Genomic DNA, 27,199 nt, shown 5'->3' with positions numbered 1-27,199 from the left:
TTAGGCATCTTTGTTTATCAGGGTTAACAAGAAAGAAATCTCCAGTGGCACTTAGCATGTACTTTCTAGATACAGCAGGATGTTTCTACCAAATCTTACACCAGCTTGCCCTTTAGAGTCATTAGATTTTTCAAAATCATACATGCATGCCATATAAAAGTCTACTGCACTTGCCTTGTACCACTAGTTAAAGAGAATGTAAGCCTTCAGTTCATCGTATTCTACAGGCTTTAAATTGATCATTTAAAAAGGCTGTAAACTTAAGTATTTAGACTCAATAAGGGGTATATTATAATTGATAGCCCAAAGGTTTTGCTACAATTTCTATTCTGAGGCTAAAACTGTACTTTTCATAACAAGGAAGGCATATGAAAAAAAAATGGAGCAACTGCTAGGTTCCTAGAAACTGCTACAAAGAAATTAGCTCAACCTGCATATAGTATAGTGTAGTTAATTTACAAACACACACATACATACATCCAAAATCTAAATATTTTATTTTCCCTCACCTGAATAAGAAGAATAAAAATAAGTCATTAGACCACACAGTATAATTGCAGGATGAATAATTTTGCCAACTTCTGAAATGAATACTGAACCGCTCATGCAATTTTAGACAATTCAGTCAATTATTTTTGTCTTTCTAGATCAAAACAAATCCTAGCAATCTGTGAAGAATTCAGTAAAGTTTCCCCCACTTCCTTTTCCAGGAGAATTGAGAATAGAAGGATTTTCTCACAATACAGTCCATTCCTATAAAGATTTTTACTCTCTTTCCGATGAGCCATGAAGAGCTATACAAAACACTGTAAAATTTAATATAATACAAGTTAGAACTATACACATATGGCTAGCAAGCAGTTCTGTCACTCTGGCTTTGAAAAAAGGTGTGTTCTTCTTTGAGTGCTTGCTCATGTCGATTTCGTTCTAGGTGTGTGTGCAGTGCATGTGCACAGTCGTCGGAGATTTTTGCCTTAGAGGTATCTGTAGGGTTAGCTGTGCCGCCCCCCTGAGTGCCGTGCTCATGTGCTGGTATATTAGGCACTGCTGACCCTACGCCCTATCAGTTCCTTCTTACCACCCATGAAGGTTGGTCGAAGCATCACAAGAGCATTAGCAGTTCTTAAAATCCATTGTTCTGTCTTCTTTGTATTTAGTTGATAGGTACTTAATTAGACCATTAAGTTAAGTGTTAGAGTAGTAGTTTAGGAGTTAGAGTCCCCGCTGGGAGTTCGCCTCCGAGCAGGCCATGCCCCATTCACCATGCTCATCGTGCAGCAGGCCAATGCCCATTATTGACAGCTGTTTGAAGTGTTTGGGGGAGTTCCACAGAAAGGACAAGTGCAGGATCTGCAAAAATTTTCACCCTCAAACTCAAGACGAGCGGTATATCTGCTTGAGGGCCCTCCGCATGGAGGCTGCACTTTGTCCTGCCTCGGAAGTCTCTCAATCGGACTCCACGCCTGTCACCTCTGCATCGGTGTGCAGTGCACTGACAGCATGGAATCTGCATGGCACAGTTCCCCCTCGCCGGTGCCTAAGGAGCAGCAGAAGTTGAAGAGCCCACTGGCACCGCAGGAAAAGGGGGCTTCAGGCAGAGGACCTGTGTTAGACCTGTGTGCCCACTCTGGAGCAACCCGGGAGCAGTGCTACGGTCGGAACCCATAACCCAGCCAGGGATCCACCTCTGACTCCCGGGAGCAGAGGGGATCCCAGCCCCTCGTAGGGCCATCTATGCCCGAAGTGGGCCCGGTGGCCAAAGAGCAAATGGGCTTGCCAGTACTTCAGACACCAAGCCAGGCGATGGTCCTGACTAAGGCCCCCGACATCTAAGGGCAAGCAGTTTATGGGACCACCCTCTAAAGCAGCGGAGTGTCCCTGGTACCTGGACCGCAGGCGTCGATCCCCATCACCGTGGCTCGTTCCTTTATTAATTGAGTAAGGCTTCCACTTGTTTCTTGTTTGCCTTTCCCTTTAAGTAACTGCAGTTTACAAAGGAGAATTCACAATTTACTCATTTTCAGACTCTGGTCAGTAAAACTGTCTGACTTTTTCAAAATGTCACCAATGACAGTTGTAAAAAGCCTTCACATCAGAAATGGAGTGAATGGAAGAATAGTGGATGGCTTAGATCTTGTAAAAGAATCTTGTAAAATGTTCCTCTTTTGGCACATACTGACTAATCCTATTTATTATGTGTGTGAGATTAGATCAATGTAACATGGAAAGATTCACCTGACAACTTTAAAAAAAAAAACATATCAAGGGGCTCCGCTGAAGGAGAAATATCTTTATGGGATGGATTCACATTTAAACATATGATGTTAGGAGTTTTGTAACTGATTTTAAAATAACAAAATTGAAACAAAAACAGATCAATAGTAGAAGTGACTGTACAAAAATTTAAAGCAAAAAGCAATAAATACAAGGGTTTGCAATTTGTGATATTTCTTTGGTTTTCATCTGGAATTACTGCAGATTCTGAAAAGGCTTAAGGTGCTTTCAGTTTTTCCACTTCAAAATAGGAAACCAAGTGTGCATCCGGTATCATAGCTGATTCTGCAGTGTACTGTGTTGTTATGCTAGGGACCCAATGGATACAGGGAGAAATTGCTCCTTTAGCCAGAACTGGATTGAGAACATCACAGATACGTAGGTGCTGAAAGTGCAGGTTTAGTTTGCTGTTTTTGCATCTTGTAGCAGCTTTTTGTAGAATTATGTTTTATAATCTAATATAATAAATTTATTTATTACAAATAAATTTATAATATAATAAAGAAGTATATTGCCTTCCCAGTAATTGAGATAATGTTATATCCACAATTGCTTTGAGACAGGGAGGATGATGGGATTACATTATACAGTGAGAACATATTCTTGAAATGAAATAGTAGATGAAAAACCTATAACCTGACTTCTACAACTCCACTACCTAATACAGTATTCCAAGTCATTGCTTCCAGCTTGAGAGAGTTAAGTTTCTATTATGCCAAAAGAGGATTAAGAATAGAAATGGATTTTAAGTTACTGTATACATAGCACAGCCATTTTGTCTAACCCAGATTAATCAATCCCGTAAAAGCAAGGTAATATCCTTCTGGATTTAAAGTAAAAATTAACTTTACACAGCGTTTTCCTTATAACATTTGTGTGTAATACTAAAGCAAGTTTTGCTTTTAAAAGCTGTCTGAGTGGGGGGAAAAAAGTCTGAGTGATCATTTTAGAAATATCTCTGTCTGTGTACCTTGGAAACATATTAGATAAGACCTAGGCAATAATGTTAAGTGGCAAAACCAACCTTTAAATTCACTATCTACCATGAGTTTTATATTTCCAATGACTTATGTACAAATGACCATATTTGAAGATCCACATTAAGCACAAATTAATCAGCAATATCAGTGGGAAACAATGTATAAAAGAATAGCACAAGCATGTGGGGACAAAATGAGAAAAGCTAATGCACGTGCATTATGACAAGGGCTCAGTGTCTGTCACGGAGGTCGTGGAAGTCATGGATTTTGTGACTTTCCACGACCAACGTGACTTCTGCAGTGGACAGTGTGGCTGACCCCAGGGCCACCCAAGCAGCTGGCTCCGGGGCAGGTTGCTCAGATGGCCCCAGGGACAGCCATGCCTGCTGCTGCTGGAGTGACTCTGCAGTCAGCTGCTCAGGCGGTCCTGCAGCCAGCCACACCGGCTGCTGCTGAAGCAGCCCTGTGGCCAGCCTCACCACCCCTTTCTCGGGTGGACCCAGGCAGCTGGGCTCAGGACTGCCGAGCAGCAGTTCCTAGGGTGGCCGAAGCAGCCGCTACTCAGTGGTCCCTGGGCTGCCCTCTTCCCCCCCCCCCCCCCCAGCAGCGGCTCCTCAGGGCACCCCATCAGCAGTGCTTCTCCTCAAGATTTAGTCAGGGGTATTTATAGTATGTATGGACAGGTCATGGGGCTGTGAATTTTTGTGTATTGCCCGTGACCTTTTGTGTATTGCCCGTGACCTGTCCATGACGTTTACTAAAAATATCCAAGACTAAATTGTAGCCTTAATTATGACTAGCAAGAGCCATAAAAGGCAATAATATATATAGATTAGAAGTAAGTGAAAGAAGAATGTAATTGTAGGTCCAATACTTAATGTGGAAGGAAAGCAAATAATATATGACCCAGAGAAGGTTGAAGCATTTAATGCCCTTTTTGTTTAATTCTTCACTAAAAAGATTAATTGTAGTAGTGCAAAAATAGTACCTGACTTCAAAAAGGGGAAAAAGGTGGTTCCAGAGAATTATAAAGCAGTCAGCCTAACTTCGTTACCCAGAAATAAACAATCATTTTGTTCCAGTCCCTTCTGGCTATACATTTTTGTGATTCTATAAGGTTCAATTTTCATGTCAAAGACTATTCAGTTCAGGATATTAAGTAGATAAAATGTTGGCTAAGAGATTATAGGAATTTCTCTTTTTTCAGTAACAGCTACAAAGGAATTTGTAAGAGAGGGAAAAGTATATATCATAGAGATTAACAATGTACAGAAAACTCCACTCATCATATGGCTCTCGCACTGTGCAATCTATTAATACGTCTTTAGTTAAGATTAATCTGCTTCCGTTTAGGAAGTCCATATTTGGATAGAAGATTTGAAAGACTATACTCAATAAATTTGACTTTTAGAAACATATTTTTTTCTAAGATAAGAACTGTTTGAATTGATCAGAAACTTAAAAAAACAAACAAACAAACACTATTTTTCTTCTTTGAGTATGTATGTGCCAGTGTAGATCCCACAGTAGGTGTGCATGTACCTTATTTACATGAAATTGGATTCTTTCGAATAGTAGTGTCTGGGGTTGTCTCTGTACCCCGTGGCTTCTTGAGCTCCCATGTGAGGGCATAAATGGTAGAGTGGCTATGACCTTTGTTCAGTCCCTTCTTACTCCCCATATCATGGGGGGAGGGATAGCTCAGTGGTTTGAGCATTGGCCTGCTAAACCTAGGCTTGTGAGTTCAATCCTTGCGGGGCAAAAATCTGTTTGGGTATTGGTCCTGCTTTGAGCAGGGAGTTGGACTAGATGACCTCCTGAGGTCCCTTCCAACCCTGATATTCTATGATTCTATGGAATCCAGTGAGTGTCCAAACCACTATGTCTACAGAACAACAAACTAATCCTTTTCTCAGTTAGTTGGTGAAGAAAATATATTTTCACCCTTCTCCCTTATTTTGGACATTCCAAGAAAAATTAGTTTCAAAAGATAAATATATAAAAGTACAAAGTAAAATGAGACCTCTTGTACATTCCCCTGTACAGAAGGTTGCGGCACTTTGTGTCAATGTGGTAGATTCCAAGTTGTCAGGGTTCAAATTCTGCCTGTCCTATGATGGTCAGATCCCCCACCACTGTTGCCTTTTCAGTCCAGAGGAGAGCCATATTTCAGACAAGGGCCTGGTGTGCTGGTCTTTTTTTCCTCCAAGACCTGCAAGTATAGGGACACTTGGCTCAAGTTACATCTTCTTGAGCAATCCTCTTGAGACTCATAGAGCCTCCCTTTGAACCCCTTTTAGAATATTCCATATCTCATGTCACTGTGAAGACAGTCTTTCTACTTTTGATCACTTTGACTAGGAGAGTGAGTGAACTCCAAACACTTATTACGCCGCGTATCAAAGGGGTAAGGTGATGCTGAGTTCACCCTAAGTTCATCCCCAAGTTGATTCAGAATTCCATCTGAATCAGTCAATTAACCTACATGTTTTCTTCTCAAAACCACATTCCTCATTGGGAGAGAAGTTGCATACTACAGGATGTTTCCAGAGCTTTACTACATTGACAGGACCAAACCATTTAAGCTGTCTTCCTGTTTGTTTCTGGCTATAACTGGCCATTTCAAAGGCCAGACTGTCACATCATAAAGAATGATGATGTACTCCATGTATCTTGTTGTGTTATAGGTTGGCTGGTGTACCATTTCCACTGGACCTCAAGTCTTAGACCTGGTGTACACTAGAAAATTAGGTCTGCATAACTACTTGGCTCATGGGTGTGAAAAATCCACACCCCTGAGTGGTGTAGTTAAGCCAACATAACTCCCTGTTTAGACAGCTTCCTAGATTGATGGAAGTAGAATTATTCCATTGATCTAGCTACCGACTCTCGGGGAGGTGGATTACCTATGCCAATGGGAGAATCTCGCCCATCGACATAGGTAGTGTCTACGCTGAAGCACTAGAACTGTACAGCTGTGGTGTTTTAAGTGTAGCCAAGTCCATACTCTATCAGAGTTTCAGGGACATCCTGCTTCAAAAACAGGAAAATATCTGAGATCTGCAAGGCAGTGATGTGGACTAGCCCACTGACTTTTGTCAAGCATTTTATACCTCGGATGTAGCTGCCAGAACAGATGTCAAGTTCAGGAAAGCAGAACTGCAATCAGTGTTCAGCTAACGCAGTTGATATTCCTCATCCCATCATTCAGAAGAAGTACTGCTTTTCAGTCATCTGCATTGGATCCATGCTGACACATATATCGAAGAAAGAGTGGTTACTTCCCTACAGTAACATGGTTCTTTAAGATGTTGTCAGTGATTTGGGGGGTTTTCTTTGTGTGTGTGTGTGTGTGTGTGGGTTTTTTTACAAAAGCCACCAAAACTGCACTAGAAGACAACTTTTGTTTACTACTTGTATCAGTTTCAAACTACTGACATAGCGGTAAAGAGCTTTATAACCCATTTGCTGATCCCCCGAGTCACCCAGTCAGATTACATTTCTGAATCTGGACAAACTGAATTCCTTATAGTAGATAACTACAATGAAGTATACTGTAGTTTACCTCTATCTTTTATATATTTTTTCTTATTGCAAGGCGTGTGGTTTGAGGGAGAAGGAAGTGTAAATGTTATAGAGTAATAGGCTACAATAAACATTTTTTTCTGATGTGGCGCATTAGGGCATTTCAAAAATAAACAATACCTGTCAGGATAGGATCCAATATGTAATGTTAGCAATCAGCTAAGAGGCACTTTGTGAGCCATGGTATTAATCACAATGTCAATTTCAATTGCATGGGCATCTTTCTGTCCACTTTTCACTTAGAATTTATTTCTGAGCATGATCAAAGCTTTATTCTTCTTTAGATTCAGCATTAGCTAATTTGGCTTTTGGCAACCCATATCCTGGTTCCTATTAAAAACCATCTATAAATTGAGATGAGGATTGTGCCAAAACATTTCAGGATTATAGAATGGCAATATACTGTTGGGTGCATTATCAAACTGTGTTATAGACTGCTGTGCTGCAAGATTTACTATTAACAAATACTGAGAAGCTTCAAGGATGAAAAATATACACCTACTGTGCTTTGTTCTTGTGTGTTTTAAATTGACCGTACTCTGAATCAAAGTGAAGAAAATAATATGGTATTAAAGTATTGCTTGTGTGTATTTCATATATTTTAGAGTGTTTAAGAGAACAGTTATTTAGCAAATGTATTATAGTATGGCATATTTTTGGCAATATAATGAATATGTTGAATTGCAAAATAATATTTTTTGATTTTGAGTGTATATACCTATGAGTAACTTCATTGCCGGTTTGCAATTAATTATAAACCTGCATACCAGAGATTGATATTAGGGTCCTTCTCTTTATAATTCTTGCTTCTGCAGGTGTTTCCAGAACCTTGTTGAATGTCAGGTTTCTGTTGATAGATCTAAAGAGGGGAATCTGAGTGGGTGAAGAGATTGAGAGCAAGTACTTTCTTTGTGTAATAAATTGCTATTTATAATCATGGAATTCACCTTCTTGTTAACTGCCATTTTTTATTTTGTTTCTTTGTTTCTATCCAAAGTGAATCAAAGTTTGCTGTCCTAGCTTTGGATGTTCCTGGTAACTGGACGTATAATATAAAAACATTCTGAGTCAGGGAATTTAGTGTCACAACTATGACTTGGCTTCTTTAAGCATATGTATAAAGTTTTGTATTGTTGTACCATATATGATGTTAACTTTCAGGCCTTAACAGTTACCCAATTACTATTGCTGTGGAAAACACAACTTTCTGAATGTTTTGACTTCTGTGTGTGTAAAATTAAATCATGGTGTTTCACAAAGGTAGTCTGTGGCATTTGATTTTTTAAACTGAAAGCACAAAGATGTCAAAAATTGGGTTGTGTTCCCTACAATGTTCAAAGTTTGAATTGATCATGTTATTGTTAAATAGCGTATTAAAATGAACGTTGTAAGGAGGGATTAAGGAAAGGAATGATTGAGCGGCAGGATGTCCAGCAAGTCCAGGGCAGTTAAGAATAACATAATTTCAAGAAAATAACACTGTTCCTATGTGTGGATCTTGAGCATTGCAGGCTGATACAGTATTAAAAAGTAGCAAAATACATTCATTGCAGTATGTGATTTTTCTAATACTTATAATTTCATTATTATTAAAACTTTTACAAATATGTCAGTTACTAATGATTTTAAAAGCCACTTCTCAGTTATCAGAACATGAAAAAAGGGATGGGGAAAAATACCTGGGCTGGAATCAAAACAAACAAACAAACAAGCTGCCAGCCTTCCAAGCCCATCCCCTCCTCTACCACCAACCTGTTTTGTTTTGTTGCATATTGAGATATCTCAAAAATGCACCAAAGCAATTCCACCAGAATCTTGAAAAGATGTATCTTGATGCAGAAAATAAGCATGAAAAACTCCAGTGCAAAGGGGAAGTAATTGTTCTGCTTTGTTTGGCACTGGTGGAGCAAATTGGCTTCAGCTGGAGAATTGTCCTGTTTTGGGCACCACACTTTCAGAATAGTGTGGACAAATTGGCGAGAGTCTATGGGAGAGCAACAAAAATGATAAAAGGTTTAGAAAACACGACCTATGAGGAATGGTTAAAAATAAGGCATGTTAATCTTGAGAAAAGAAGACTGAGGGGGGGATAACAGGCTTCAAGTATGTTAATGGCTGTTATAAAGAGGATGGTGATCTATTGTTCGCCATGTCCCTCTGAAGGCAAGAAAAGAAATAATGGGCTTAATCTGCACAAAGGAAGATTTATGTTTCTAACTATAAAGATAGTTAAGTGCTGGAATAAGTTACCAAAAAAGGTTGTGGAATCCTTGTCATTAGAGGTTTTTAAAAACAGGTTCAATAAACATCAGTCACAATGGTCCAAGTATACTTGGTCCTGCCTCAGTGCAGGGGGATGGACTAGATGACCTCTTGCGGTCCCTTCCAGCTCTGCATGTCTGTGATTCTGTTTTTTAAAAAACAAATGTATAAATCCTGGAAAAGTAGTGTCTTACAGATTTTATGATGCATCAAAGGAAATCAGTGGCAAAATTCACATGGACTTCAATGGTGGAAGATCAGGCCAGATATGGGTAGTTTCTCAATGATAGCTCTAGGAGAAAATCATAGATCACCGATGCTCATATAAATATTTTCAAAATATAATAAATCCATATTCTTGCTCTAATTCATGGGTGATTGACTATAATGTACTATAATTTTGATTTAAACATTTGTCAATTGATTAATTATTTACAATACTTTGTATTTTTTAGAGTACGAGTTGTTTTTTGAAGATTCCATCCCAGTAACAGTATGCATGATGTAACATAAGAAAAATCAATAATCTTTTCACAACTGTATTGGTCAGATTATCCATGCTTCATGCATTTGGTGGAATGCATTTTCATTTAAATATAAATCACCAGATGGAGTCTGTTAAACCTTTATATGAACGAAATATTTCTGAACGATTTCTAAATTTAGGACTAAGTTGCAGAAAAAGTGTTATCTTGTTTTGTTTCCTTTCTAATAGTCACTTTTAGAAATTTTTGATAACAGGAAGTGAGTGAAGAAATACACTCCCGTGTACAGACAGAAGATCCTCTCATTTACAAGGCTGATGTTGAAGTGTTTGTTTTTCATTTAAAAAAATAACTTCTCTCTTTTTACAGTAACTTCCTGGAAATGTAAACCAGGAACGTAAACCAGTTCTCAAAACTATTTTTATTTCATCACTCATGCACACTGGTTTGTTACGATGCAGTTACTCAAGAGTGCTGGACTGGAATTGATTTAGTTGTACTAGTCATAGCTATTTAAAGTAAATGTAGTGCTTGTAAAAATTACCAGTTTGACAACCTTGGAGACTGAGTCCTGGTCTACGCTTCAAAATGCTTGCCACTCTAGTTATGTCTGTACCAGCAAATCCTCCTAATGTAGATCACAGCTTATATTGGCAAAAAAACAAAATGCTTTTGCTGGTATAGCTTATACATAAGAACATAGGACTGGAAGGGACCATTTGAGACATAGAAACCAGTCCATTGGCCATTCAGAAACCTATTAAGATCCATCTTTAAACAAGTTGTTTGCCCCCACTACTCCCACTGGAAGGTTATGACAGAACCTCACTCCTCTGATGGTTAGAAACCTTCTTCTAATTTCCAGCCTAATTTTATTCATGGACAGTTTATATCCATTTGTTCTTGTGCCAGCGTTGTCCTTCAGTTTAAATAGCTCTTCTCTTCCTTGATGTATTTAAATGTATACCAGATCCCCAAGCAAAATCAGCATTAGTGGAAAAAAGGACTTTTATGTCTGTTTACCTTCATCTATACAAGGGCTTTAGCTGGTGCAGAAGTGTAGTAAAAAAAAAATCGGACCCTAACTTTCATTACTATATTGTCAAAGATTCTAGTGTAGACCTGGCCTAACATCTCAAATATAATTCACTCTATCCTTTCAGTGAACTGGGTGATAGATTGTTTAAAACAAAATGACCATTGAAGCATTTGGTATTAGTCCAAAATATTTCTTTAAGATGAAGAATGTGGATGTGCAGAAAAATTACATTATTTTAGAACAGAGATTTGTGGGAATTATTTTGATATCCTGTTGCTATGTTAATGCCTTCTGCAAGCCTACTGGTGATAATTGAATCCTTGGCTCATTCTCCTTATATCTCTCAACCATATCTTATGCATGTGTTGGAATATTGCACAAGAGATTCGGCAATGAAAATATACATTCTATGATTTCTACATCTATTTAACCATGTTTGAGAAATAGAAATGGTTGCTAAGTAGGAAGCTCTATCTGCTTCTGTAACACCAATATTCATTTCTTCACTGTGGAAGAGTAATTTTATTAGAGTTGGAAGGAAGGTCACCATGACCAAACATGTTTGCCTTTTGACAATGGCACAATTATCTCCAGATAATTATATATATATATATATGTGTAATTTAATCATCTGGAGCAATCAAAATGTTAATTGATTGATAGGTAGAGCGTTCCCATAGCTAGAATCAAACAGCAGATCTGGAAAAACATTTGTGGTGCTTACAAATCCCAGGACTCCTTAAAGATCCCACTGGAGAAGGTCAAGGAGTTGCATCACAAGTTGCTGGATATTTTACAATGTCATCTGTCAAATTGCCCTTCCCATCAATGAGGCTTTGTTAGATTTCACAAAGACAAATTGGCATAACCCAACGACAGTACCACCCACCTCTAAGAGGACTGATAAAATAAATATTATGTCTCATCAAAGGACTTTGAGTTTTTGTTTTCCAATCCTTCTCCCAGTTCCCTCATTGTCAAGGTAGTAATTGAGTGTGGAAAGCAGCACCACACTAAAACAATGCCATACAACAGGGAACAAAAATGTCTCAACATATTAAGTCGTAAATCCTACTTATCTACAACTCTGCAATTCAGGATGTCCAACTATCAGGTACTTGTGGCAAAGTGTAACTGTATCAGGCTCTCCAAGTTACTTCATTTATTGAGCACTTTCCACCAAAACAGAGGGAACAATTTCAGGCAGTCATAACTGAGGGCCAGCTTCTGGCCAGAACATCCCCCATAACCTCTCTGGACATTACTGACGCTGCTTCTCATTCCATCTCTACGGCAGTTGTCTTGCATAAGGCTTCTTGGCTTCAGCTTTTGTGGTTTTGAAGGGAGGTACAGAATACAGAAGAGGACCTTGCCTTTGACAATTCCAAGTTGTTCACCAAAAATATGGACAAGTCTCTACATACCTTAAAAGACTCTAGGAGCACTCTGCAGTCTCTGGGAATTTACACACCTGCAAATAAAAGGAGATATAGTAGGTCCCATACAGTTCAGAGATCTTGCCCTCTTCTATTTGCCAGATTTCAAAAACCCTCTGAACCCCAAGAAAGAGACAAATGTTCCAGAGGAAGAGAGTGACCATCACATCTGGATTGAACATACAACCTCATCATAATCTGAAAATTAATTTTGACAGTCTGGTTGAGGGTCCAAGTCATTCCCCATCTTTTGAGTTCTCAGCTGCAAAAATTCACGTGCCTTGGAGCAAACACTACAAACAAGTGGGTCTTGGGGATCTTAGCATCAGGATACTAGATCCATTTTACCTCCCCTCCCTCCATCCCAGCTCCTTCCCTGTCCCTCTCCAGGGATCCCTCTCACAAGCACCTACTAAAACAGGAAATCAACTCCCTTCTGACCACAGGAACTATTGAATCAGTACCTGCTCAACACTGAAGGAAGGAGTTCTATTCAAAGTACTTCCTGGCTCCTCAACAAATTTGTGAAGGTACAGAAATTCAAAATGGTAACATTTGCAGCAATAATCCCTTCATTGGACCAAGAGGATTGGTTCTCGGTACTCGACCGACAAGATACATATTTCCAAATAGTGATCCACCCTTTCCACTGGAAATTTTTGTTTTATGTTAGGAAAAGATAATTTTCTTTATCCAGCTGCCCCAAACTGTTATACTAGAATCATAGGACTGGAAGGAACCTCGAGAGGTCATCTAGTCCAGTCCCCTGCACTTATGGCAGGACTAAGTATTATCTAGACTTATTATCTAATAACAACAGGTCCCCATCTGCATGGGGATGAGGAGCTCACCTGAATACTCATACTGTTCAGGGCAGGTGGTCACCCCGCAAGACCACCCGACACATCAACATACTGGAACTCAGAGCAGTCAGAAATACTTGGCTCCATCTTATGCCATTGAATAGAGACAGGTGTATCAAGATCATGATGGACAATGTGGCCCGAATGTTTTATATCAATCGGTAAGGGGGAACGAGACCATCTTCCCTGTGTGACAAAGCTATAAGACTATGGAATTGGTGCATACACAGTCATATTCACCTATCTTCAGTGTACCTTCCTGGCAATCAGAACATTGTATCAGATATTCTCAGCAGACGTTTCTCACAAGATTTCTAATGGGAGCTAGACCCTTGGCTTCTCAATTGCACACGGTAGGAACCCTCAGCTGGGGTGCCCCCAGCCAATGGTGCCGGAACCAGGATGGCCAGGAGCCATGTTCCCTCACTTTTTAACATGGGCATAGTTTAGGGTGGCAGGGGGCGGTGTTGTCCCTCCAAACTGCAAGCCTCGGCCAAGCATGGAGCAGCACCAACAGGAGATGTGCTTTGAGGTGGGGAAACTGATCACCATTATCAGCTCCCCCCCTGTGAAGCACAGCCCCTGCCAGCACTGCTCTGTGCCTGCCCGAAGCTTGCAGTTTGGGAAGACGCCACCACCCCCTGCCACTCCAAAATATGCCCATGTTAAAAAGTGGGGGGCATGGCCCCTGGCCTCCCCCAGTTCCACCCACACACTACTACAAAGGTTCCGGCACCCTTGCCCCCCAGCCTTGCCCCTCCCTGGCTCTGGACCCAGTGCTTGGGAATTAAAGGGGCCTTGGGCTGTCTGTTGTGGCAGAGGAGGACTACAGCACCTCCCTGACCACAGGGCCCTGGGCAGTTGCCCACCTGTCAGGCTGGCCCTGCCCCCCCCCAAGTGATTATGCTCCCCCATAGCATGAGACCCTCACATATGCGCTGCCCGCTGCTCTCAATGCTGCCCAACTCAGAAGGCAGTGCCTTTGTCTGCAGCAGTGCAGAAATAAAGGTGGCAATAGTGTGACCCCCCCATAGTAGCCTTGCAACACCCCCAACCCTCTTTTGGGTCTCGACCCCCAGGGTTATAACACCATGAAATTTCAGATGTAAATATCTGAAACGGTGAAATTGATGATTTTTAAAATCCTATGACTGTGAAATTGACCAAAATGGATTGTGAATTTGGTAGGACCCTATTTATGAGACCTCCCTTTGAATCAAGGGTGACCCTGTCTCTACTAAACGCATCAGCGAAGATGGCGTTTTTGGTAGCCATTACATCTTCTCTAATTGTTGAAGAGATAGGGTCCTTTAAGGCACACATTCCCTTCATGATATTTTTCAAAGATAAGGTTTTAGTACTACCACACCCCAAATTCTTATCTAAGGTTTCAACTGAATTTCATATTAACCAGGTCATGAACTTCCCAGTTTTCTTCCGTAAGCCACATTTGATTAAAGAGGATGCTGCACTGCACATACTCAATGTCAACGTTGTATTAGCCTTTTACCAGACATAACTTACCAGTAATTCATATAGAAAATCTCGCAGACTTTTAGTATCAATTGCTGACAGATGTAAGAGATCTACAATTTCCAACCAAATACTCTGTAGGTGGATATCAGGATGTGTTGTTTCTTGTTATGTATCTAATGATATTCAAACTCCTCCTAGGATATTATCCCGTTCTCAGGCCCGGCTCTGCCGCCCCAAGCGGAAAAAAAAAAAAAAAAGCCATGATTGCCTGCGGCAATTGAAAAAAAAAAAGCTGCGTTCAGTTCAGTTCAGCGGCAGGTCCTTTGCTGCTAGAGGGAGTGAGGGACCTGCCGCCCCTCTCCCTTGGTCGCCCCAAACACCTGCTTGTTAAGCTGGTGCCTGGAGCCAGCCCTGCCCGTTCTACAAGGTCTTTCTCTACCTCAGTAGCTTTTTTCAAGAATTTTTCCATCACTGAGATCTGTAGAGCTGCAGCTTGGATCTCTGTACATGCTTTTTCAAAGCATTTTGCCGTAATCAATAATACAGCTTTGGATGCTGTGTTTGGCTCTGCAGTATTATCTAAAGCAGAAGTTCTCAAACTTCATTGCACCACAACTCCCTTCTGACAACAAAAATTACTACACGACCCCAGGAGAGGGGACCGAAGCCTGAGCCTGCCCAAGTCCTGCTGCCCTGGGGGGGAGGAGGGCAAAGCCCAAGGGATTCAGCCCCAGGCAGAGGGCCTGTAACCTGAGTCCTGCCACCCAGGGCTGAAGCCCGAGGCCTTTGGCTTCGGCCCAGAGGGGGAGCATCAGCTTTGGCCCCAGGCCCCAGCAAGTCTAATGCCAGCCCTGGCAACCCCATTAAAATGGAGTCGCAACCCACTTTGGGGTCCCGACCCACAGTTTGAGAACCGCTGATCTAAAGTATTAGACTTGACTCCAACGCCCCTTCCCCCTGATGATGGTACTGCTCAGTAATCACCTGAAGTAAAGCACCTCTAAGGACAGATCTTGAAGAAGGAGGAGAGCTTACTCACTCTGTGCAATAACTAGCTCATTGAGATGTGTCCACCTATGGGTGTTTCTCTACCTGCCCTCCTTCTCCTCTGCTTTAGAGTTTCCTTTATGGGACTTTGCAGTGGAGAAGGAACTGAGGTCGGTATGCTCATGCAATCCTATATAGCTTTGGTGCCGGACACTAGCTGTATAGAGCAAATGCACAGGCCTAATGGACACTGCTACCAAAAATCTCTGATCAAAGGTACCTGGGGCCCATGCATACCTGAAGCGGAGCACTCAAAGGGGAACGCATCTCAAAGAACTACAGTTACTGCATTAAGCAAGTAACTTCTCCAGCATAAGCTGCAGTTCTGAAAGGAGGAACATGCAGTTTTACCAAAGCAGATTCAGTTCACATTTTATAAAAAGATTCTCTAATAACGTATGGGGATGTGAGGTTTTAAAAGCAGCATTTATCACTGAAGCAGAAGACAATCCCCTATTATTAGAGTCCTTCAGCTGTGATAATTCTACTCAATTAGCAAAACGCTTTAATTAATGTAGTTTAGTTTAAAAGCAGGAAGAAAAGGTTAGTCATGCTTTCTTTTTATGCGTTACAAAAAATGTTTTCTAATAAATTTCTTTTATTGCTTTCTACTCAAGCAATTAAATGTAATCCAACTTCTGGAGTTTGTAAGTTAAATCTTAGCTTGTATTGTACCTTTAATTGAATTTCCTTTTTTAAGCACAAATACTTTTTTTTATTATTTTAAACTTTTTGCTGGTATTTCAAAATATCTTGGAGAACTTGGAGCCCAGTCATCAGATTTTTAAAGCCACAGAAAAGGATTAATTTATTCTCTGGTCTGTATCAGTTCTTAGCCCTGATTTTAGTTGAGTTTAACACAGCAACAGTAGGAGATCACATGACTTCCTTATATTTACCACATATTCTGCACTTTGACAGTAAAATGATCATATTCTGGTGCATTCATTAACCCTCCCAAAGATGTTCTGTGTACTGCAGTATTGAACATTCAGGGGAGAAATATCTTGAAGTCACCTAACCTTATGGGTGGAAACTTGTGTAGGGTTCCCAGTTAATGTATAACCAATGAATGCCTTGTTCTATCACACATACTGGTTCTGGAGGTCTAGACTACTGGATTTCTGATATTAATGGAATTTATTGATAAACAGGTACATTCTGGGACAAATTTTTGATGTAAAACTTCATTAAACTCTTTCCAGATTTGGATTTGACATATAATCTATCAGAAAAGGCTGCTTTTGCATATATTTCTTTGTTCAATGGTGGCTAGACTCTGACTGGAATGCAGCATTACTGCAGTCATACCACTGCAGAAATCAAATTAGCTGTTTAAAATGCCAAGAATTCAGCCCTAATTTGCATTTCCTGTTTTAGAAGAGACAAGGTTGGGGACACACTGCTGCAAAACACAGCTGCCTTTGTAGCTCATGCCACTAGATTTTGCAGAGTAGAACAGTTCCATTAGCTCTCTGAGCACCTGGCACGAGACCACAAAGAGTTTGATAGTGCTGCAATTATCAAGGGTGAGAGACACATTGACATTTCTCTCCTCACCCGCTTGGCAGATGGCAGAGTAGGAGAGTACTTCACTGTTGGCACTAGGGAGTATACAGCCTATGTTACTATTATCCTGTTTTTTTCATACAAAGACACACTCACCCTGTAATCATTATGTGGGATATGTTTTTGAAAACAACTTATTTTAATAGTTTCATTTTAAAATAACAGTTTGGTTTTGTAATTTTTTTATTTGTAAACAATTTTGATTATTAGGAAGCTACTTAAATAAATGCTTTAAAGAGGTTACTATAACTCTGCCTAATTCTGTAGCAGATTTTCATCAGAGTATACATTTTCTCTTTTCTTGTTTTTTTCATTATTTGTGATAGATTCAGATCCTTTGTTTTAATTTTATCATTGTAAACTGCTAGGAAGGGTTTTGCTGTGTTATATCTATGACCTATTACCATATTTTGAGGACAATTTTTATAAAAGTGGATGTATTTGAGTCAGATTTGTAAAATTATACTAGTTTTGTTTAAGGAATACTAAAATGAAGATGGACTATAAAATGAATACTGCATCCTATTTCTTTTTACTCTTCTGAAAATTTCTAGAACCGTTCTTTGGTCTTCCTGAGTCAACTGCAGTTCTATTCAAGGATTAGATTTTGAAATTAGATACACTTTCTTTTAAAATGTTCTCTTGGCTCAAACCTACCCACAGTGGTGGATTTTGATTAGATTTTTCAGATATTTTCCCATATTTTTTACTAATGTTTCTGAATTGCGTATTAGGAAGTGGGGAGAATGCAGTAGGAGGAATAAGTAGGCTTAACAGTAACCAATGTGGATTTATTTTGGGGAAGGTGTTATAAGTGGAGCTGTAGCTCCTAAAATTGTTTTTAGTAGTACTTAATGTTTTAAAACATTTTCACTAGGTTCTGTAGGGTGGAATTGCACTTGACTTTACCATCTTAAAGTCCAAGACATTTTAACTAAGCTCACAAACTTCTATGTTTCTTTTTTAAATAGTTTTTAAAGGACAGTAACCCACATCATAAATACCTCTCATTTAATTCTACACAGTTTACAAACGATAAAACTTCCTGTTTTTAAGAGGTCATGAATGGAGTAAGAATGGAGACTCAGCTCTTGATAAATCAGAGTTTTGTTTAAGTACAAGGGGTTTTTTTGGCTGGTACAAAAATCTAACTGTTCAAATGTTAAAAGTAAATACAATTACTTAGTGGTTTTCAGAGCTGGCTTTAGAATTTTTGAGCAAGTTTGCAAATTTTGTTGTTGTTGTTGCCCTTTTCCAGTCTGTTCTCTCCACTCCATAGAAAAACAAACAAACCTAAACCAAAATAAAAAAGGGGAACTGTGGAGGCAAAAACCCTAGGTGGCTTCAAGACTAAATTTGGTAAGTTTATGGACGGGATGGTATGATGGGACTCCCTATGATGGCATGTGGCCCATCCGCAACTGCCAGTAGCAAAAGTCCCCAATGGCTGGAGACGGGACACTAGATGGGGAAGGCTCTGAGTTACTATGGAAAATTGTTTCCCAGGTGTCTGACTGGTGGGTCTTGCCCACATGCTTAGGGTCTAACTGATAGTCATATTTGGAGTCAAGAAGAAATTTTCCCCCGGGTCAAATTGGCAGAGATCGTGGGGGGTTTTCGCCTTCCTCTGCAGCATGGGACATGGGTCACTTTGAGGCTTAAACTAGTATAAATGGTGAATTCTCTGTAACTTGAACTGTAACTTTAAACCATAATTTGAGGACTTCAGTAACTCAGACAGAGGTTAGGGTCTGTTTCAGGAGTAGGTGGGTGAGGTTCTGTGACCTGCAATGTACAGGAGGTCAGACTAGATGATGGTCCCTTCTGACCATAAAGTCTGAGTCTATAAAGCCCACTAATCAATTCCTATCCTCCCTCATCAAATCACTATGAGATTAGTCTTTGGCTATGCCTCAAACTTAATTGACATATTTACATAAAAAGTGTGCGGACTCTGAGGGAGGAAATTTAGGTTACCTCTCAGCTTCCTGCTGTGGAAGTGTAGTTAGCTGCTGGTGGTTTAGGTTTTCAAGGCTGTTCACAAGGAAATGGCTAGAAGTTTACTTTTCTACAATGAAAAATAGTTATCTTTTTCATGTATCTAGTTTACCCCTTTGAGGGGGGCCTACAGCAATTGGATTCAGGCACCCAAACGTTAGCCCTGCTGGTGCCCACACTTTTTTACTGAAATTGTAATACTTGCAAATGAATCCCCTGCCTGCGTCCATCAATGTCCCCTAGTTCCATGAGTTCTTTTTCTAATAACCTTCTCTTTATCTTTTTTTCTTGTTCACCCTTTTGCCTTGTAGGTTGCTCCCACTTTTCTGTTGCGCCCCCCCCCCCCTGAAAGCAAAACACTTGAACAACATGCATTTTAATGCATCCAAATGCAAAGCCATACATCTAGGAACAAAGAATATAAGTCACACTTATAAGATAGGGGACTGTCTCCTGGAGAACAGTGACTCTGAATAGGACTTAGGGCTCATGGTAAATAACCAGTTAATCATGAGCTCTTGGTGTGATGCAGTAGCTAAGAGGGTGAATACAGTCCTTGGATGTATAACAGGACAATATTGAGTGGAAGTAGAGATTACCTGTGCATGTGGCATTAGTGAGCCCATTGCTGGAATATTGTGTCCTGTTCTTCCACTTCATCCACTTCAAAAAGGATGTTGACAAACTTGAAAGGGTTCAGAAATGAGCTAAAAGAATTAGTCAAGTTCTGGAAAAATGCCTTATAGTGAAAGACTAACAAAGCTCAATCTATTTAGTTTGTCCAGGAGAAGGTTAAGAGGTAACTTGATAATGGTCTATAAGTACTTATCTGGGGAAGAAATTTCTGGTAGGAGCCGGTTCTTTGATCTAGCTGTAAAAGATGTTATCCGGTGACTGGAAGATGAAGCCAGACAAATTCAGAGTAGAAATAAGGTACAAATTTTTAATAGTAATTGATTATTATCAAGGGTAATTGACCATTGGAACAACTTACATAGGGATATGATGGAGTCTTCATCACTTAAAGTCCTTAAATCAAGATTGAATGTATTTCTAAAAGATATGCAATAGCTCAAAGAGACATTATGTGTTTGATACAGAAATTACTGGGTGAGGGATTTTTGGCCTGTGTTATGCAGGATGTCTGACTAGATGTTTACAGACGTCCTTTCTGTCCTTAAAATCTGTGAATCTATGACTACTTGCTGCTCATGGTGTGAAACATCCTCTGGTAGTTTGGGCCGGCTGTATAAGTGCCATGAACCTGATGCTATATATGTAAGTTGAAGGATCCGCCTGCTGCTTTATCTGTAGCTGTGGAAGCAGGTTGCTTAGACCATGTGTAGAGTGATGATGGCAGAAAATCCATGGCTATGGAGCTTTTTGTCTTCCACTACTTTCCTCTACCCCAATCTCCCTGCACCCTCAAAAAAATAGTCCTCCACGGTGGCTCATTTCCTCAGGTTGGGAAATTGATATAATAATCTTATCCTCTAGACGAGTGGTTCTTAACCTGGGGTGCCTGCACCCCCTGGGGGTGCGAGACATGCCAGATTTTTTTAGAAGGTAAATCATCAAAAATATAAATTAAGCACTGGCACATAAGTACAGCTACTTTGTTTCATCAAACCTATGTATTTATTATCATTATACATTTTTTAACTATTACTGTAATATACAAACAAAAATATATATCTAGGTTTAAAGAACTGACCTACTTCAACGATTTTTGATGAGGGGTGTCAGAAGATATTTTGATTTTTGATAAGGGGTGCGAGAACATATTTTGAGAACCAAAGGGGTGCAGGCTGCAGTAAAGGTTAAGAACCGCTGCTCTAAACTCTCACTATTTTTGTTCGTTTATTTGTTTTTAAGAGGAAAGAAAAATGCTACTAAATTCTGTGGCCTGTGTTATACAGGAGGTCAGACTAGATGATCTCAATGGTCATCCATAAATGAAAAAAGACATATATAGTATCTAAACACAAACTGCTATGCATACTGTGCTATCAAGCTCATATGTTTTATATTATATTGTATAAAATAGATAATACATTATTTAGTAGTTAGTAGTACTTAGTCTTTCAGTTTTGAGGAATAACTTTTTTCCTCAGATATGAATAATAAAGGTCCTTGTAAAAATGCATTTGTGAAATTTTTAGACTATAAACCCAGTTACATTTATTAAAAGATTGATCTGCTGATACATTTTTTTGTATTTAAAAATATGGTGATCAAATTTAGGTATGATCTTTGTAACTTGGCACTCAATTTTTCCAGGTTACACCAGTATAACTGAGAACAGAATTTAGCCCAATGCTGTTAGCTAAATTATTACATACAGTCAAATTTTTTTTATACGGCATGTTGGGGGAATGAGGGGGGGCGGTAAGTGAAAAATTCCGGTTAATTAAGAGGGAGGGAGTTTGGGTGTAGGAGGGGGTGTGGGACGTGGGCTCTGGGAGGAAGTTCGGGTGTGGGAGGGGGCTCGGGCAGGGGGTTGGGCTGCGGGAGGGGGTTTAGATGCTGTATTTGGGGGGCGCTCACCTCTGGTGGCTACCTGCAAGCGGCAAATTGTCCCTGCTGTTCCTAGGCGGAGGCACAGCAGACGGGACTCTGCGCACTGCCCCTGCCTAGCCCCAAGCGCTGATTCCGCAGTCCCGTTGGCCAGGAACTGTGGCCAATGGGAGCTGCGGGGAGCAGCACCTTCAGGCGGAGGCAGCACGCAGAGCCACCTGCCGCAACTCCACCTAGGAGCAGCAGGGACAATTTGCCGCTTGTGGGGAGCCACCGGAGGTGAGCGCCATCTGGATCCGGCATCCCACACCCCCTCCTGCACCCTGTGCCCTGAGCCCCTTCCTACTCCCAGAGCCCGTGCCCCACACCCCTTCCCATACCCCAATCCCCAGCCCCACACCACCTCCTGTACCTAAACTCCCTCCCAGAGCTCGCACCCCACACCCCCTCCCACCCTCTGAACCCCTCATGGCCGTTCCTCCACCTAGGAGTATCAGGAACATGTCGCTTCTTCTGGGGAGCCACGAAGAGCCAGATAGGGAGCCTGCCGGCCCCACACCAACTGCATTATAAACCAGATTTTCTAGGAAGATTAGAAATACTGGTTTATAGAGCTTTCCGGTTGGTACAGGGCCAGATAACACAGCTTTTACTGTATTATGTTTGATCCCTGTTTTTTGTCAAGTGTGTTTCCTATTACTGCTATTAAGATTTTAAGTCTGTAATTTCTCTGCCTCTTCCCTGATAACTCCTGTATCCAAAAAAAGGTTTTAGATATAACTGTAAGCTGAATGTTCCCCATGTATCTCTTGTCACATCTGAGTACTGGGATGGATTTTATCCCGCTCTAGAGTATTGTCTCTCCTAATCCTTGTTCTAGCTGATCCTATCCTCCTTTAATATTTCATCTTTCCCTGGAAGGAATTCATCTGGCATTGTCCCTCATTCTTCTTTGTAAACTTGTTAGGAAAAAAAATGATATATTTACCAATATCTACCTCCTCTGTCAGCAGACCTATGTGTTTACTTAGACTTTCTCAGGAATAGATTCTGCCATGTTGAGTGGGAAAAGGGGAAAATTTTGTGCATTTAGGGAGTATTTCAGTGTTGACATAATGTCAAAGTAGAATTTTTTGTAATGTGGTAATAAGGATTGAATTGCTTGTGTTTACTGTCAAGGATGGTGGGATTGCACAAGTTGAAATAAATAAGTATTTTCTTTGCCATCTCTTAGCCGATGTGCTAACTCCTTCCTTAATCTCTAACTTTGTATGTACAAAAAGAACGAGGAGTACTTGTGGCACCTTAGAGACTAACAAATTTATTTGGGCATAAGCTTTCGTGGGCTAAAACCCACTTCATCGGATGCATGCAGAGGAAAATACAGGAGGAAGATATATATACACATAGAACATGAAAAAATGGGTGTTACTATACCAACGCTAACGAGACTAATCAATTAAGGTGGGCTATTATCAGCAGGAGAAAAAATGTGATAATCAGGATGGCCCATTTCAAACAGTTGATAGGAAGTAACAATAGGGGAAAAATTAGCCTGGGGAAATAGTTTTTACTTTGTGTAATGACCCATCCACTCCCAGTCTTTATTCAAGCCTAATTTAATGGTGTCCAGTTTGCAAATTAATTCCAGTTTATGCAGTTTCTCGTTAGAATCTGTTTTTGAAGGTTTTTTGTTGAAGAATTGCGACTTTTAGGTCTGTAATTGAGTGACCAGGGAGGTTGAAGTGTTCTCCGACTGGTTTCTGAACGTTATAATTCTTGACGTCTGATTTGTGTCCATTTATTCTTTTGCATAGAGACTGTCCGGTTTGGCCAATGTACATGGCGGAGGGGCATTGCTGGCACATGAAGGGATTTATCACATTGGTAGATGTGCAGATGAACAAGCCTCTGATGGTGTGGCTGATGTGATTAGGTCCTATGATGGTGTCCCTTGAGTAGATATGTGGACAGAGTTGGCAACAGGCTTTGTTGCAAGGATAGGTTCCTGGATTAGTGTTTTTGTTGTTTGGTGTGTGGTTTCTGGTGAGTATTTGCTTCAGGTTGGGGGGCTATCTGTAAGCGAGGACTGGCCTGTCTCTCAAGATCTGTGAGAGTGAGGGATCGTCCTTCAGGATAGGTTGTAGATCCTTTAATGATGTGCTGGAAAGGTTTTAGCTGGGGGCTGAAGGTGACAGCTAGTGGTATTCTGTTACTTTCTTTGTTGGGCCTGTTCTGGAGTAGGTGACTTCTGGGTATTCTTCCGGCTCTGTCAGTCTGTTTTATCAGTTCAGCAGGTGGGTACTGTAGTTTTAAGAACGCTTGATAGAGATCGTGTAGGTGTTTGTCTCTGTCTGAGGGATTGGCGTAAATGGGGTTGTATCTTAGAGCTTGGCTGTATACAATGGATTGTGTGATGTGGTCTGGATGAAAGCTAGAGGCATGTAGGTAAGTATACCAGTCAGGTAGGTTTCCGGTATAGGGTGGTGTTTATGTGACTGTCGCTTATTAGCACTGTAGTGTCCAGGAAGTGGATCTCTTGTGTGGACTGGTCCAGGCTGAGGTTAATGGTGGGATGGAAATTGTTGAAATCATGGTGAAATTCCTCAAGGGCTTCTTTTCCATGGGTCCAGATGATGAAGATGTCATCAATGTAGCGCAAGTAGAGTAGGGGTGTTAGGGGATGAGAGCTGAGGAAGTGTTGTTCTAAGTCAGCCATAAAAATGTTGGCATACTGTGGGGCCATGCGGGTAGGGCCTAAGGAGAAAGTCTACATAGGCAGACAATCCTGCTGTCAGGGTGCCTGAGATGATGTGGCGTCCAGGTTTATGGATCTTGGGTGGTAGATAGAATACCCCTGGTCAGGGTTCTTGGGGTGTGTCTGTGCAGATTTGTTCCTGTGCTTTTTCAGGGAGTTTCTTGAGAAAATGGTGTAGTTTCTTTTGGTAACCCTCAGTGGGATCAGAGGGTAATGGCCTGTAGAATGTCGTGTTAGAGAGCTGCCTAGCAGACTCCCGTTCATATTCCAACCTATTCATGATGACGAGAGCACCTCCTTTGTCAGCCTTTTTGATTATGATGTCGGAGTTGTTCCTGGGGCTGTGGATGGCGTTGTGTTCTGCACGGCTGAGGTTATGGAGCAAGTGATGCTGCTTTTCCACAATTTCAGCACTCTATGTAGAAGTCCAGTCAGTTGTTTCAACCTTCAGGAGGAGTCCACGCAGAATCCTTCTTTTTGTAGTGTTGGTAGGAAGGTTTCTGTGGATTAGTGTGCTGTTCAGAGGTGTGTTAAAAATATTCCTTGAGTCGGAGACATCAAAAGTAGGATTCCAGGTCACCGCAGAACTATATCATGTTCTTGGGGGTGGAGGGGCAGAAGGAGAGGCCCCGAAATAGGACAGACTCTTCTGCCGGGCTAAGAGTATAGCTGGATAGATTAACAATATTGTTGGGTGAGTTAAGGGAACCACTGTTGTGGCCCCTTGTGGCATGTAGAAGTTTAGATAGTTTAGTGTCCTTTTTCCTTTGTAGAGAAGCAAAGTGTGTCTTGTAAATGGCTTGTCTAGTTTTTGTAAAGTCCAACCACGAGGAAGTTTGTATGGAAGGTTGGCTTTTTATGAGAGTATCCAGTTTTGAGAGCTCATTCTTAATCTTTCCCTGTTTGCTGTATAGGATATTGATCAGGTGGTTCTACAGTTTCTTTGAGAGTGTGTGGCACAATCTCTCAGCATAGTCTGTGTGGTATGTAGAAAGTAATGGATTTTTTACCTTCCATCCTTTTGGTATGATGTCCATCTGTTTGCATTTGGAAAGGAAGATGGTGTCTGTCTGTATCTGTATGAGTTTTTTCATGAAGTTGATGGATTTCCACTGCATACGGCTAAATTCAGTGCCATGTATGGTGACAGGTTTCAGAGTGGTAGTATTCTCTTAATCCTTACCATTACCTCTTTTTTCTATCAGTATTGGCCTGTTTATAGTTAAAGTATGTTTATTGCTGCATAGTCCACAAGACCATTATGTGGGTTTGTATTTCTTTCCATTGCTCCACTGTCCTTTACCTCCATTGCATTATACCAGGTGATTTATTTCTAGCTCTTCCCATCCCACATCTTTACTCTTGATGTTTAGCATATTGTGTTTTGTGTTGTGCAGCCAACTGCATCAAGATGGAACATTTAACTCTTGGACTTGTATTCTCAGAAAAATGAGAGTCAGTGCTCTTTTCCATTTTATGACAATTAGAGCACTGAGTCAGGAAAAAAGTTGGGCATACATGTATATAAATACCATTTAAAGCATGTGTATAAGAACCATTGATGTAAGTGGGACTTAAGCATGTGCTTAAAGTTAAGTTTCCCTGTATAGAGATGCTTTTCTGAATCAGGGCCAAGTTGCTGCCATCAGACTCATGGCAAGTTACTAGTCCAGTCCTCAGTAGGGTAAACATTGAGGGGCTCTGGCTTAGATGCTTATGCAAACAACTGTGTAGCCCCCCACCCCAATAAACACCTGTCTTGATAGCTTGGAACTTGTTGTTTATTGTGGGGGGGCTGTAGCTTTATGTCAAATACAAAGAGTGATGAACAAGGATTAAGTTTAACTTTGAATTTTCTGGTCTTTGTTGGGTTAAGTGTTTATATAATCCTTTGCTATATAATTATGGCTAATTTAGCCTATTCCTTCCACTCCTTATATTTAGAATATCCTCCCAATTAATGTTGGCCAGTTCACCGCTTCTGTGTATCATTCCAGCTGTAAAGTCCAAATTCCTGTTGTGTTGTATTGTTTTGTAGTCCACCCACTAGGACTTCTAGATTATACTCTTTCTGGGGCAGGAACTCTGTTATTTATTTTTGTTTGGCACATTTTACCATTGTATTATGTCATGTAAATCTATTGTGACATATACATCTTATGCTTTCACTATGTACTACAGTTCTTATCCTAGATTCAATTCCAACCAGGTCAGTATCAATATGAATAGTTTGATTTTTATCAGGAATCACAAATGTATAAATAAAGAAGAATGATACAGGACATAGTGAAAATATAAGATTATAATAAAACAAACCTAATGGACGTACGCATTTATTTGCAAAGTATAAATAATTGTTGAGCTGGAAAAGTCAGGAGTAATCGTGGCATAGTATGCCATCACTATTTCTCACATAATTAACAATAAATCCTTTTTAGGTATCTTGGAATTAAAATTTGCAGAATGCTTTTGTATTACTCTTCTTTACTTGCCATAAACTGTATAATAGAGTATTGAATTTTTTTTTTCCCCAGCATATTCTACTGGCATTGAAGTTTGTCATGGCATTTGTGATTCCTGATAAACCACGGGATATCCAGATAAAACTGGCCAGGTTGGAATTTGAATCTCTAGAAGCTCTCAAACAGCAGGTATGGGCAACTCACTTGGGGAAACAAATGTACTAGTTTGGGGGACCAAAAGAAAAGGTAAATTATGGAAATTGTCAGTATTATGCTTCTGTTTCAATTGCATGGTACTAGATATTAGCATCTTAAAGGGGCATACATAGTATCAATCTAAAATGTAAAATAATTTACAAATTGTTTTTAAAAAACCCTATTATTGATGCAGAAGCTTTCAGTGATTTAGTCATTGATCATTCCAGTTAAAACAATTTTTGGCTGGAGT

General features: G+C 40.4%; 1 protein-coding gene across 2 annotated transcripts in view; it reads left to right on the top strand.

The window, feature by feature from the left end:
• ANO10 (anoctamin 10) overlaps positions 1–27,199 on the top strand; it is a 233,759-nt gene that overhangs the window by 145,417 nt on the left and 61,143 nt on the right. Inside the window, exon 12 of one of the 2 annotated variants that reach the window (XM_054019805.1) lies at positions 26,824–26,940. The exons of the other annotated variant lie outside the window; for it this stretch is intronic. Within the exon in view, the coding sequence (XP_053875780.1) occupies positions 26,824–26,940 (117 nt within the window). The remainder of the gene's footprint in view (positions 1–26,823; positions 26,941–27,199) is intronic. 2 annotated transcript variants of the gene reach the window in all.

This window comes from Malaclemys terrapin, chromosome 2 (genome assembly GCF_027887155.1).
Source record: "Malaclemys terrapin pileata isolate rMalTer1 chromosome 2, rMalTer1.hap1, whole genome shotgun sequence".
In the NCBI taxonomy this organism is placed as follows: domain Eukaryota; kingdom Metazoa; phylum Chordata; order Testudines; family Emydidae; genus Malaclemys; species Malaclemys terrapin.
The sequence above is the reverse complement of the archived record's forward strand: the minus strand, read 5'-3'. Positions and strand labels throughout refer to the sequence as shown.